Source organism: Thecamonas trahens (genome assembly GCF_000142905.1).
Source record: "Thecamonas trahens ATCC 50062 unplaced genomic scaffold supercont1.10, whole genome shotgun sequence".
Classification (NCBI taxonomy): Eukaryota; order Apusomonadida; family Apusomonadidae; genus Thecamonas; species Thecamonas trahens.
The window spans coordinates 549,007-560,217 of NW_013657670.1; the positions used below are offsets into that span (position 1 = coordinate 549,007).

The window sequence follows — 11,211 nt, forward strand, 5'->3', positions numbered from 1 at the left end:
GGGGAAAAGGGCGGGGGGGGGGGGGGGTGTGCGCGTGTGTGCTTCATTGCCTCACATGCCTCTGTCGAGGGTATGGTAGCAGTAGGTGGCGTGGGCGGCGTGGAAAGTGGTGCGGAAGGTGTGATGGTGAGTGGGTGGCCGAGCGAGCGACGGGGGGGTAGGGGGGGAGCGGGCAAGGGACAGGGTGAGGTCGGTGACGAGGGATAGAGGGAGAGGGAGGGGAAGCAGGGGCGAGGAAGTATGCCCCACACCATACACATGCAACTCGCAGAGTGTGCAGGTGGTGGTGGCTGTGGTGTACGTACTGGCGCTTCATCTCCATGATCTCGGCGATACGCTTCTTGATGGGCTTGAAATGGATACGCCGGCGAGTCTCCTACTCTCGACACATATACACCGGTCGGAAGACCCCCCCATTCCGTGTACCACATGACATCATTCCCACAACCAACCCGACGAAACAGCGAACCAGCAGTGTGAGTATACCACCCAGAAGGGTGCTCTAGGTACCGCCCACACCCGACGGCGCGATCCTGGCGGCGATCACGGCGGCGATCAGCCCGTCGCCAGCAAAAGGCCGTCAACTCGCTACGTACCTTGAGGTCGTCCTGCCGCTTGCGCCACTTCTTGACATGGCGAGTGTTGCGGGCTGCTGCGGGGGTCAGCCCCTCACGCATGGCTTGCCGCGACCACAGAGCAACAGCAGCTCCGATCCGCCCACGCGACACATACATCCGGATGCCCGACATGGTGGCCAGAGTTGAGTGAGCGGCCGGCGGTCGGCAGCCGACCGATCGATCGCAGCCGTCGGTGACTCGCGGTGGCCGACGCCGACGGGGAACACCACGGCTTGGGCACACGACTTGGTCATGCTGAGGGCTTGCGTGGGGCAGAGGTGGAGTGCATACATGTGGCAAGGGGGAGTGGGAGTTTCAGTGGCTGCAGTCCATGTGCCGGCGGGGCAGAGCCAGGGTGGGCGTGTGCCGGAGACCGAGGCGACGACGACACGCAAGGGCAAGGCGCGGTACACACGGCAGTACTTTTATGAGATCGACTCATCGGGGAGAGTCTTCCTCGCCGATGCCAAGCACAAGAACTATGCCACAGCATACAGGGATGTCACCTTTCTCAATGATCTCTTCACAAGACTCAAGGCCAACAAGACTGGCTTGTATGTCGATGATGGCTACGACTATGTCTCGCCCTGTGGACGGGAGCTCAACTTTGTGACCACAGAAGACATCACGCCGTATGTCTTCCATACTCTCCATCGCTTGCCGGGAGACAGTGCTGCTGCGCCTGGGGCTTGCGCTGCTGCGGCGGTCGAACCAGCGCATGGCACCGATGCTGATGGTGCCTGCGCAGCTGGTCGAGACGCTGCTCCTTTGGAAGCCGCCGATTGTGACGACGATGGCGTGGACGTGCTGGTGTACGGCGCGGCCATGTACGTTCCGTTCCAGCCGGATGCGCTGTGGATCTCGGAAGCCGGTCGCATGTACCATCCCTCGCCAATGGATGGCGTGCCCGGGCTCGTCGGCGACAAGCTCACCATGGATCTCAACTGCGAAGTCATTGACGATCCCGCCGACGCCGTGGCGTTTATGTGGCGCGGCGAGCGCCACGTCGTTGCCCCTCACTGCCCCGACTCGCCCGTCTCGACGTAAACCGCTGCCGCCCTGCCCTGTTTTGCCGCCACCACCTCCCCCGGCTTGCCACTACCGCCACTGCCACCGCCACTGCCACCGCCACTGCTAGCCACTCCTCTTCGACAAGATGGACCAAGCGGGAGCAAGAGGCAGCACGCATGACAAGAGCACGGTCGTGGTAGAGGCGGCAGTACCAGCAGAGGACCAGGACCAGGACCAGGGCCACAACCAGAGCCTCTCGCTGTCGCACCGGCAGCTGGCCCAGCTGCCCGAGTTGAGCCATGTGGCGGCGAGCCTGACCTCGTTGGACCTCTCCTACAACTCGCTCACATCGCTGCAAGGACTTGATTGCCTGGCATCGCTGACATGGCTGGACGGATCCCACAATGCGCTGACGGAGATGCCTCTGTTGCCATTGGCATCGGGATTGACAGCCCTCAACTACGCACACAACTATCTTGCTCATGTGGCAGCTTTGGACGCGCTGCCGGCGTTGGCCATGTTGGATCTCTCCCACAATCTCATCGCTTCGCTCCCGGCACTCCGGCCTCTCTCGCTCAACACGGCACTCACTCATCTCGACATCAGAGACAATCCCGTGACGCACTCGCGTCGCGGTCTTCGTTTCCACATCCTCAACTGGCTCCCCTCGCTCTCGCATCTCAACGGCTCGAGGACTCGCGCCGCTATCCACACTCGCGCCCATGAGGCTGCAGTGGCACAGCGGCTCCAATCCTCGCCAACACCGTCACGTCGCACGGCCCGATCTCTCCGCTCGGCGCGCCCGGCTTTACGCCCGTGCCGCGACAGTGCGCTGGAGGAGCTGGATGCGCTGCTGGCTGTCGAGGGTGTCGATCCGCGGGAGCTTCTCGACTCGCTGAGGGGTAGCCCCGCAGGCAAATCGCTGTCATCGGCGTCGTTGCCGTTGCCGTCGCCATCGCCACGCCCGCGACGTGCTCGCGCAGGCGCTGCCGCTCGGGCGCGGGCGAGAGTTTCGTCGACGCCTCGGCGGGCGCGCCAGGCGGCGACTCCGCGGCTGCGGTCGGAGCCGCGGCCGCGACCAGCCCGCGAGCGCGTCACTGCCAGCCACGCGAGTCCGTCGCGGCGGTCGCTCCGCGGAAGGAGCAAGGCTCGCAACCGGCCGCTTTCGGAGCGCAAGGCCCGGATTGCGGCGTACGACGCGGCGCGACGGGCCGGACTGGGGGCGTCGCCGGGAGGGATGGGCGGCGGCGGCCCCACCGGCGACTCGCCGCTCCGCGCCAGCGAGCTCCGGACGTCGGTCCAGGACCGGCTCGACGCACTCTCGCGTGAGCTAGAGGCGTCGTCCTCGGCTCGAAAGTCGCGGCAGGCCAAGCTCCGGCACGAGCTCGAGCGCGAGGCTGACCACTTGGCAGTCGTCGAGTCAGCGCTTGCGGCAAACGCGCCGATTCCGGCGGGCGGAGCCCGGCACTTTGGCGAAGGAGACGACGACGGTGTCTCGTCGGCACTGCTCGGCGCGTTCCTCTTTTACATCGACGAGCTCTGGTTTACAGCCCGCCTTGCCGTGGTGGTCCTCATCCGGCTCGGCGGGGCGCTGCCGGCGGCGCTGCGCGCAGTTGTGCGGTCGGGCCGGTTGACCCGGCCGTGCGACCCGCCGGCGGCGCTGCGCGGACACTGGGGCTCGCCGGGCGCGCTCCGCAAGTGGCCGAAACTCAAGGCGGCGCAGACGGCGTGGATGGAGACGCAGTACACACGGACTATGTTCCACACGCTGTACGGATACGCCGAGGCTGGCGCGACCAAGCCGTTCCTGACATACGCGGCCTCGCTGCTGCAGGCCGGCACGCTCACTGCGGACCGGGCGCCGGACGAGGGCTCGGACCCGTTGTTCGCCACCACCGATGAGGGCCTAGGCCTGCTCGAGGAGGAAGAGTACACGCGGTCGCTGTTGTGGTACATTGTCGAAAGCGGACGCGCGGCAACATCCGAGTCTATCGGCGCTTGAACCGCTTACTCGGCTCGTGCCGCACATCGTCGCGCCCGCGCCGGCGCTTGCCGCGGTTGCGTGGACGGCCTCGGCCTCGTCCTCGGCCTTGACCTCGGCGGGCAGGCGGCCGCTGCGGCTGCAGCGGCTGCAGTGGCGGCGGGCCGGGCGGCGGGCCGGGCGGCGGGCCGGGCGGCGGGCCGGGCGGCGGGCCGGGCGGGAGCGGCGGGCGAACGTACGGCTGTTGGTAGGCCTGATGGGAGCGGTAGGCTTCCGACGCAGACGATGATGCCGGTGGCGGTGGCGGCTGCGACCGCATTGGCGGGTGTTGCGGCATGGTCATGCGATGGGGATGGCGGACGTGGAGAGACGAGCGCCCGGCGACGATGGCCCTGCTGGTGTGGACCCGCATCGAGTCGGCTGGCGCAGAGCGGAGCGAGCTGCAGAGGGCGGCGGCGAGGTCGGTCGAGTTGCAGACGAGACCGCGCGAGGCGGCGTCGTTGAGGAGCTCGTTCCAAGCGAGGTCGTTGCGGAGAGAGGCGACGTTGCAGACCACAATGTGGACGAGGCGGGCTCGGGTAAGGGCGACGTTCATGCGACGGACGTCGGCGAGGAAGCCGACCGAGGTGGAGGAGGCGCGGACGGTGGAGAGGAGGACAATGTCTGCCTCGCGGCCCTGGAACGAGTCGACGGTGCAGACCGGGACGACGATGCCGGCACGGCGGAGGTGGTGCTCGAGCTCGCGTGCCTGGCCGCGGTACGGGGTGATGACAGCGATGCGGAGAGAGATGCGGCAGCGGGAAAGGCGGTTGTGGATTTCGACGGCGAGGGCGACAACGGCGGCGGCCTCGGCTGGATTGACTGTCGACCGCCCGCGGCGGTTGTGCTCGCGCGAGTGCGGCACGTTGACTACCATGTACGGCGAGAGGTTGGCGGCGGTGTAGACCGGGTGCGGGTCGAGGGTGGCGGCGGCAACCGAGACACCCTCCATCAGCTGCGAGTCGTAGAAAAAGTGCGAGGGGAACTGGCGGATCTCCGGGTGGAAACGGTACTGGGTCTGCAGCGTGATGGCAAAGACGCCAGCGTCCTTGAGTCGGGTAAACAGCGGCGCGTGGTAGTTGGCCTGCTCGGCGACCTTGGAGAGGACTGTGGCTGGCAACTGGCACGGGTCGCCGACGAGCCAGAGCGTGTCGGCACCGCGGGCGAGCGGGATGAGGGTCGACGGCTCGACCGCCTGCGCGGCCTCGTCGATGACCACGTACGGGAAGTTGAGCTTGGAGAGGATGGAGAGCGCGGACGACGAGAGGGTGCAAAGGACCACGTCGGCAACCTCGAGAATGCGCTGCTCGACGGCGTTGACGCGCGTGTTGAGCGAGCGCTGAAGGTCGGCAATCTCGTGAGAGACCCGCTCGCGCTCAGTGTCGATGCGGGAGAAGCGGGCGGCGGAGCCGGCGCCGCGCGAGGCGGCGGCGGCGGCGGTGACGACCACGGATTCTTGTTGGAGGGCGACGAGCTTATCGCGGAGTGAGTTGAGGCGGGCGGTGATGGCGGCGTGGGTGGACTTGACTCGGTTTGCGTGGGCTCGGACGAGGGCATCGAGCGAGTACGCGTTTGCGGTCTTGCTGGTTCCGCGCGAGGCGCTGCCGACGCGGACGATGCACGGGCGGACGGTGGCGGCGCGGACGGCGGCAGTGACGGCGGCGGCGCCGCCGGGGCCGTTCAGCACCTCGTCCATGTTGTCGAGCGGAACGGACCAGTCGATGAGGCCGTGCGTAGCGATGCGGGTGATGAGCTCGTCGACGGCACCGTTTGACGGCGCGCAGACGAGGAGCGGGTACGACCCGCCCTCGCGCGAGAAGCGCATCGAGGTTGAGCCGTGCGGAAAGAGAGCCTCAACCATCGGCTGCAGCATGACATTAGTGGTCGAGCCCGGCGAGGCAGTCGCGGCTGGCAGCGACTCAACACCCATGATGTTGAGATGGCTATTGGCGAGGCGGGAGGTGCGCGAGACCGACTTACCCAGGCCGCGCCGGCCTCCGCCACCCGACTTGGAGAAGATCCGCGAGCGAAGAAGAAGCGAGAGGCCGCCGAGAATGGTGGAAGACTTGCCGGTGCCTGGTGGGCCGTGGAGAAGGTGGATGCCGCGGAGGTGTGTTGCGGCGTGGAGCGCCTCGCACTGCTTGTCGTTGAGGGCGCAGCGCATGAAACGCAGGCGTGGGAGGGCAAACGCGTCGCCGAGGCTCGGCGCGGTGCTGTCGATCCAGCGCGCGAGCATGTCTTGCGGCTTTGGATTCGGGTGGATGATGTTGGGTCGGAGGCCAATGGACGAGAGATTGGCAATGGCGGTGCACTCGCGGCGAGCGGTGATGAGCGAGACGACTCGCGTGACAAAGACGTTGCGCTTAGCCAGGCCGCGGACAAACTCGAGCCGGTTCGAGTTACGACTGAGGCTGTAGCTGATGGTGTACATGCCGTCGTTGGTCTGGCCCCTGGTGATGGCGAGGACGTGTGGATTGTCCTTCGCGAGGCTCGCCTTGGTGTGAACCACAACAAGCGACTGGTTGCGAAAGGTGTCGGCGGCGATGTCTGTCGCGCTGCGGACGGCAAGGCGCATTGTGCCCGACGACGGTGACGTCGGATTGAGGTCAAGGACGCGGGCTCCAATTGACGACGGAAAGCCGTCGTCGCGGGCAGACTCGATGGCAGCGCAGGTCTCGGCGAGCACCATGGGAAAAAAGATGTTGCCGTACGAAGTGACGCTGTTAAACTTCTTGGGCACCGACTTGAGAAGCTCGCGCCAGTACGAGTTGCCCGGGAGGACAAACAAGTTCCATCCGAGGACAACGGCATCAAACTGGCCGAGAAAGTCGGGCGTCCGGGTTGTCGGCGCGCCAGACGCATGCGACGGCCGCCGAGTCGACTTGATCTCAATCGGTCCTGACGACGATGATGACGACGTTCCGGCCGTCGACGACCGTGGCGGTGGCACAAATTGCGAGGTCCGTGCCACAGCCTGCCCACGGCCGCCGGCTCGCGGCCTTGTCGAAGCCCGCACCTGTTCCGGCGGCAGTTCGGAGAACGAGAGCTGCTTTGTCGCCTTCCGCTGTTTGGGCAGAGTTACGTCCTTGACTGCCTCGATGACCTCGGGCAAGTCCCATGCGTTGATGCGCTTGGCAGGACGAGCCTCGGGTTGTGTTGTCGCGACGGGAGGCGCGTGAGCCGGTGCGGGGGCTGGCGTCGTTTTGGATCGAGGTGGGCGGTAAAGTGGCAGCGCCGAGATGGGAACATCATCGTCGTCGTCATTGTCATTGCCGCCGTCGTCTTCAGCAGGTGGAGCAACGTCGTTGGAGCCGTTGTCAAGCGCAGAGGTGGCGGAACCACCGCCATCGTCTTCATCGCCCCCGCTACTCCTGTTGTCGTTGTCGGAGGCCGTCGACTCGTCGCTCGAGCCAGCCTCGATCATGGCAGCGCGAGCGACAATGGCACTGTGACGCTCGGCTGAAGAGAGGGCGGCGTCGCGAGGGACAGCGCGGAGGGTGACCACCTCGAGGTCGTGGTCGGTGAGGCCGATACCCTGGTCCTCGGGCAGGGCAGCGCAGGCGGGGCCCGAAAGGGCGCTGCCCTCGCCGGTGACGCTGCGGACGGCAGAAAAGGATGGCAGTGCGTTGTCGAGCGCGGCGTTGTCGGCTGTAGAGTTGGCGCGGCGCAGAAGGTTGGCAAGCCGCTTGGCGGCGCGCGGGTCGGCGGCGGTGACGATGGCGACGACCCGCTCCGGGAGCGGTGGCCTGTGTTGAACGAGGCAGTCCAGGATGAGGTCCTTGACGGCGCGCCAGAGCGGGCGCAGCCGAATGTGGGTCTCGACAACCGGCTTCCACGCCAAAAGCGAGCAAAGAACGACCGGCAGCGAAACGAGAAAGGCGGGCGGCGGCGCTGGCATCGAGGTGAGGCGCCTGCAGATGGGATGAAGACACTGGAAAAAGACAAGCACCTGTGGCTCGAGATGAATCGAGCTGGGGCGCTCGTGGTCAATGGCGGCCGACGCGAGAACCGAGGCGGCAAGCTGCCAAACGGCGACAATGCCGGCGTCGTTGACGTCTGTGTGGGCTGATGTGAGGGTGGTAAAGGCATGCCGGTAGACTGAAAAGTGGATGGCATGGGTGCGGATGACGGTAGCGAGGTGAGCCCAGCCAGCAGAGAGCGCGTCACGGAGTTGATGGTCGGCAGCGGCCCGGTGGAGTGTCGCAGCAGCAGCAGCAGGATCAGTAGCGCCGCCAGAGAGGCGGAGCGCGGTGGCACGGATGCCGGCGTGGCGCGAGACGAGGAGGAAGGGCATGGCGCGGGCAAGCGACGGCGAGGTGAGGACGGCGAATCGGCCCGAGGCATCGTTGACGGGCATGCGACTGAGGAGGCTCTCCATGTACTGGGTAGCCGAGTTGAAGGCGTCGGCGAGAGCGAGGTCGCTCTTGTCAGGCGGGAGCGCAATGACGGCGAGTGGCGCAAGAGCGAGGATCATGCTGCCGTGCATGTGCGACGGCGGCTGGACGGGACAGTCTGGCGACCAAGGAAAGAGAGCGCTGGAGTGTGCGGTACGACCGGGCGGCGGGGTGGCGAGCTCACAGCTTCGCCACGGTAGCTCCGCAAGAGCAGTGGCGGCCGCGGCAAGATGTGCAAGCTCGCACCGGAGGGCAGCAGTGAGGAGCGAGAGTGCATCGGGCGGGCAAATAGTGAGCGGCACGATGGTGGTCGGCTCAGTGCCGGCCACCGCGTGCCAGGCAGCAAAGGCGAGCTTCTTGTCGATGTCGCTCCATCCCCGGAGTGGCTCGAGACGTGGCGAGTCGTATGTAGTGCATACAATAAAGACTGCGGTAGACGCCGCAGCGTCGGCGAGATGGCGGCGATGGCGGTGCGAAGCAGGCGAGGCAAAGTCAAAGAGGAGGCGAACAAGGTGGGCGAGGAAGCATGTGATGGGCGAGGGAGCGGAGAGCGCCGAGCTGGAGGTCTCGACCCGCGACGACCACACAATCCACTGGGCAACAACCGAGTCGCGGCCAACGCCTGCGAGCGAGAGCACAACAAGGCGAAGAGCGTCGATGAGTTCGAGCGATGGAGCAATGTCGAGGTACGCGGCAAAGGTGGTTGGATCGAGCACGTCCTGCGACTCCCAGAACGCGGCGCGGAGGTGGTCGAGGAAAATGACAACGAGCCGGAGGAGGCGCGAGCGCGAGCGGCGGTCGGCGTCGCCACCGTGGCCGGTCGCGCCCTTGACCAGAGGCAGTACGTTCGCCTGGAAGAGCTCGGCGAGGCGCGGAACTAGGCGCGGGAGCAGGACGGAGAGGACGCCGATGGCAGCGGTGGAGCAGGCTTCGAGGAGGACAACAAGCGCGTCGTAGAGGACGTCGTGGGCGAGCGCCGGACGGAACGAGCGCGGCAGGTTCGAGTCGAGCGGGACCGACGGGGTGACGGGGTCGAGGAGCGCGAGAATGTATTCGAGGACCGGCGCGAGGCTGGCGGCGTCGAGCGAGGTGACAGACTCGTTTGCCTTGGCCTCACCCGGGGTGACAACGTGAAAGTCGGCGAGGAGGTCCTTGACCATGGCCCGCAGCTCGGCGTGGGCAGCGGTGAGAAGGAGGATGAGCCCGGTGAGCGGGACGTGGAGCAGCGGGCCGAGGCGGAGTGCGTTCCGCTGGACAGCGGCCAGGTCCGAGACAGCCGAGCTGCTTGCGGCATCCCAGGTCTGCGGCGGGTGAACCATGATGGGAAAGCTGCGCCAGCGACGGAGCATGTGGCTTGCCTGCGGCGTGGCCTGCAGCGTGGCTGTCACCGCCACCACCATCCGCGGCGAGGCATCGAGCAGGGCGGGCGATTGAGGACGGCAAAGAGATGGGCGTCGCTGAGAACGACCTTGCTGGCGTTATCCGGCACGCTTTTCCGCAGCCGGGCACAGTGCATGGCATCAAAGGCATCGTCGTAGTCGGCACGGTGCATGGCTGTGTAGACTGCGAGTTTGGGTGGGTGGGTGGGGGTGGGGGGGGGAGGGCGGGTGAGTGGGTGGCGGACAAAAAAGGTCGCAGTTTGGAGCAGCAGGAAGGATAGGGCACACAGCGGGAGGGTGCCGCGCAGGCGGGCCGGGAGAGGACGAGGGCGAAAGGGAAAGAGAGAGAGAGGAGGTATGAGGGCTTCCATGGCGTACCTTGGAAGTGTGCATGGACACACTTGGTACAGTGGTCAAGCGAGGCGTCTGAGGCAGCAAGGATGGCTGCGAGCGGGGGGGACAGGGGGTGGACGGGTGATGGTGAGGAGGAGGCGGCGGCGAGGTGTGCGGCGAGCCAAGGCATCCAGACCATGGGCGAGGAGCACCAGACATGTGATGGAAAGCGGGCGATGGTCGATTGAAGAGTAGGGAGGTACTCGCTCCAGAATGACTCTTCTATCGATGGTAGTGTGCGTGAGCCGGCGTCGATGGCGGCCGCGGCGGTCGAGCATGCAGCGGCGGTAGCCGCCAGCGCCATGCCAACCGAGAGGAGTGTGCCGAGGATGGAATGCAGAGATCCAACAGAGATGGGTCGAGTTTACGAGAGTCGCGATGTGGGTGAGGCGGGAGGGAGGGGGACATGGAGAGCAGCGGAGGGCGGCGGTTACTTCTTCTTGATCCACTTGAAGTAGATGATGGTGAAGATGGTTCCGAGGATGAGGAGGACGATGACGCCGGTGATGATCTTGGTGGTGACGAGGCGGCGGTTCTGTGGGCGCGATGTGTGGGGTGAGTGCGGGGCGGAGGAGGGGGAGGGGGGGAGGGGGGTAGTGGGTGCGGCAACGGACGTACCATGGTGCGGACAAGCTTGTGGCCGCGCGAGACGTTGTCGTCTGCGATGTAGAGGTTGCGGTCGGCGCGCTCGATGATCTCACGCTGCTGATGGAGCTCGGAGAGAGTGTTGGCGCCGATCTCTTCGGACTCGAGAGCGAGGCGCTGGGCGTTGGAGAGGCGGTTGGACGTCTCCTCGAGGCGGCGCTTGCCATCCAGGATGCGCTGGCGCTGGGCAATCTCGCGGGTAGACATGATAGCACCGCCGCCGGTGCCGAGCGAGGCAGCGCCCGCACCAGGCGCGGCACCGGCCATGAGCTCGTCGCGGGAAGCCTGGGCGGAAGTCTGCGAGCCGATGCGGCGCATGTCGCGCTTGAGCACGGTGAGATCAGCCTGGTACTTGCGCAGCCGCGGGGTGAGCTTGTTCTTTGACGCCGGCGGTAGCGAGCGGATCTCCAGCTCCATCTGCCGCAGCTGTTGGTTGGCTCGGCATCACATGCGCGTGCGGAATTTGGTGAGTGCGAGTGGTGTGTGCGAGGCAGGGGAGGGGGAGGGGGGGGGGAGGAGGGGAGTGCGCGTACAATGTTGTTGGCAGCGCTGAAGGCTCGCTCCACGCCAGCCATGGTGGCCTTTCGTTGCTCTGTGGGTCGGGGTGTGTGGTGAGAGGGGGTTAGGAGTTGGTGGCGGGGAGGGAGGGTGGACATGGGGAGGGGGGGGGAGGGAGGGGGGAAAGGGGGATGTAGGTGTATGTCTGTGCGCGCGCGTGTGCGTGTGTGTGTGTGTGTGTGTGTGTGTGTGTG

The 11,211-nt window shown here is 66.2% G+C and overlaps 5 protein-coding genes across 5 annotated transcripts in view; 2 read left to right on the top strand and 3 right to left on the bottom strand.

Moving 5' to 3' along the window:
• Positions 1-27: 27 nt before the first annotated feature.
• AMSG_02903 (uncharacterized protein) lies at positions 28-762 on the bottom strand. The gene is made up of 3 exons (XM_013905283.1): positions 597-762; positions 306-376; positions 28-61 (listed from the first exon to the last, which is right to left on the bottom strand). Exons 1-3 carry the CDS (start codon positions 747-749, stop codon positions 52-54), a joined length of 234 nt encoding a protein of 77 aa, XP_013760737.1. The 5' UTR covers positions 750-762; the 3' UTR covers positions 28-51.
• A 107-nt stretch (positions 763-869) lies between these two features.
• AMSG_02904 (UPF0598 protein C8orf82) lies at positions 870-1,664 on the top strand (the record flags this gene model as incomplete). Its single annotated transcript, XM_013905284.1, has 2 exons — positions 870-884; positions 966-1,664. The coding sequence occupies 2 exons, from the start codon at positions 870-872 to the stop codon at positions 1,662-1,664; spliced, it is 714 nt and encodes a 237-aa protein (XP_013760738.1).
• A 140-nt stretch (positions 1,665-1,804) lies between these two features.
• Positions 1,805-3,630, top strand: AMSG_02905 (uncharacterized protein; the record flags this gene model as incomplete). Its single annotated transcript, XM_013905285.1, has 2 exons — positions 1,805-1,824; positions 1,881-3,630. 2 exons carry the CDS (start codon positions 1,805-1,807, stop codon positions 3,628-3,630), a joined length of 1,770 nt encoding a protein of 589 aa, XP_013760739.1.
• Positions 3,631-3,948: 318 nt separating this feature from the next.
• Positions 3,949-9,594, bottom strand: AMSG_02906 (uncharacterized protein; the record flags this gene model as incomplete). Its single annotated transcript, XM_013905286.1, has 3 exons — positions 3,949-4,001; positions 4,093-9,412; positions 9,481-9,594. 3 exons carry the CDS (start codon positions 9,592-9,594, stop codon positions 3,949-3,951), a joined length of 5,487 nt encoding a protein of 1,828 aa, XP_013760740.1.
• A 563-nt stretch (positions 9,595-10,157) lies between these two features.
• The window catches only part of AMSG_02907 (Qb-SNARE), a 1,301-nt gene continuing 247 nt past the window's right edge, over positions 10,158-11,211 (bottom strand). The window contains exons 2-4 of the mRNA XM_013905287.1: positions 10,993-11,051; positions 10,433-10,885; positions 10,158-10,349 (exon numbers count right to left, since the gene is read on the bottom strand). Coding sequence (XP_013760741.1) covers positions 10,245-10,349; positions 10,433-10,885; positions 10,993-11,051 — 617 coding nt within the window. The 3' untranslated portion in view covers positions 10,158-10,244. The remainder of the gene's footprint in view (positions 10,350-10,432; positions 10,886-10,992; positions 11,052-11,211) is intronic.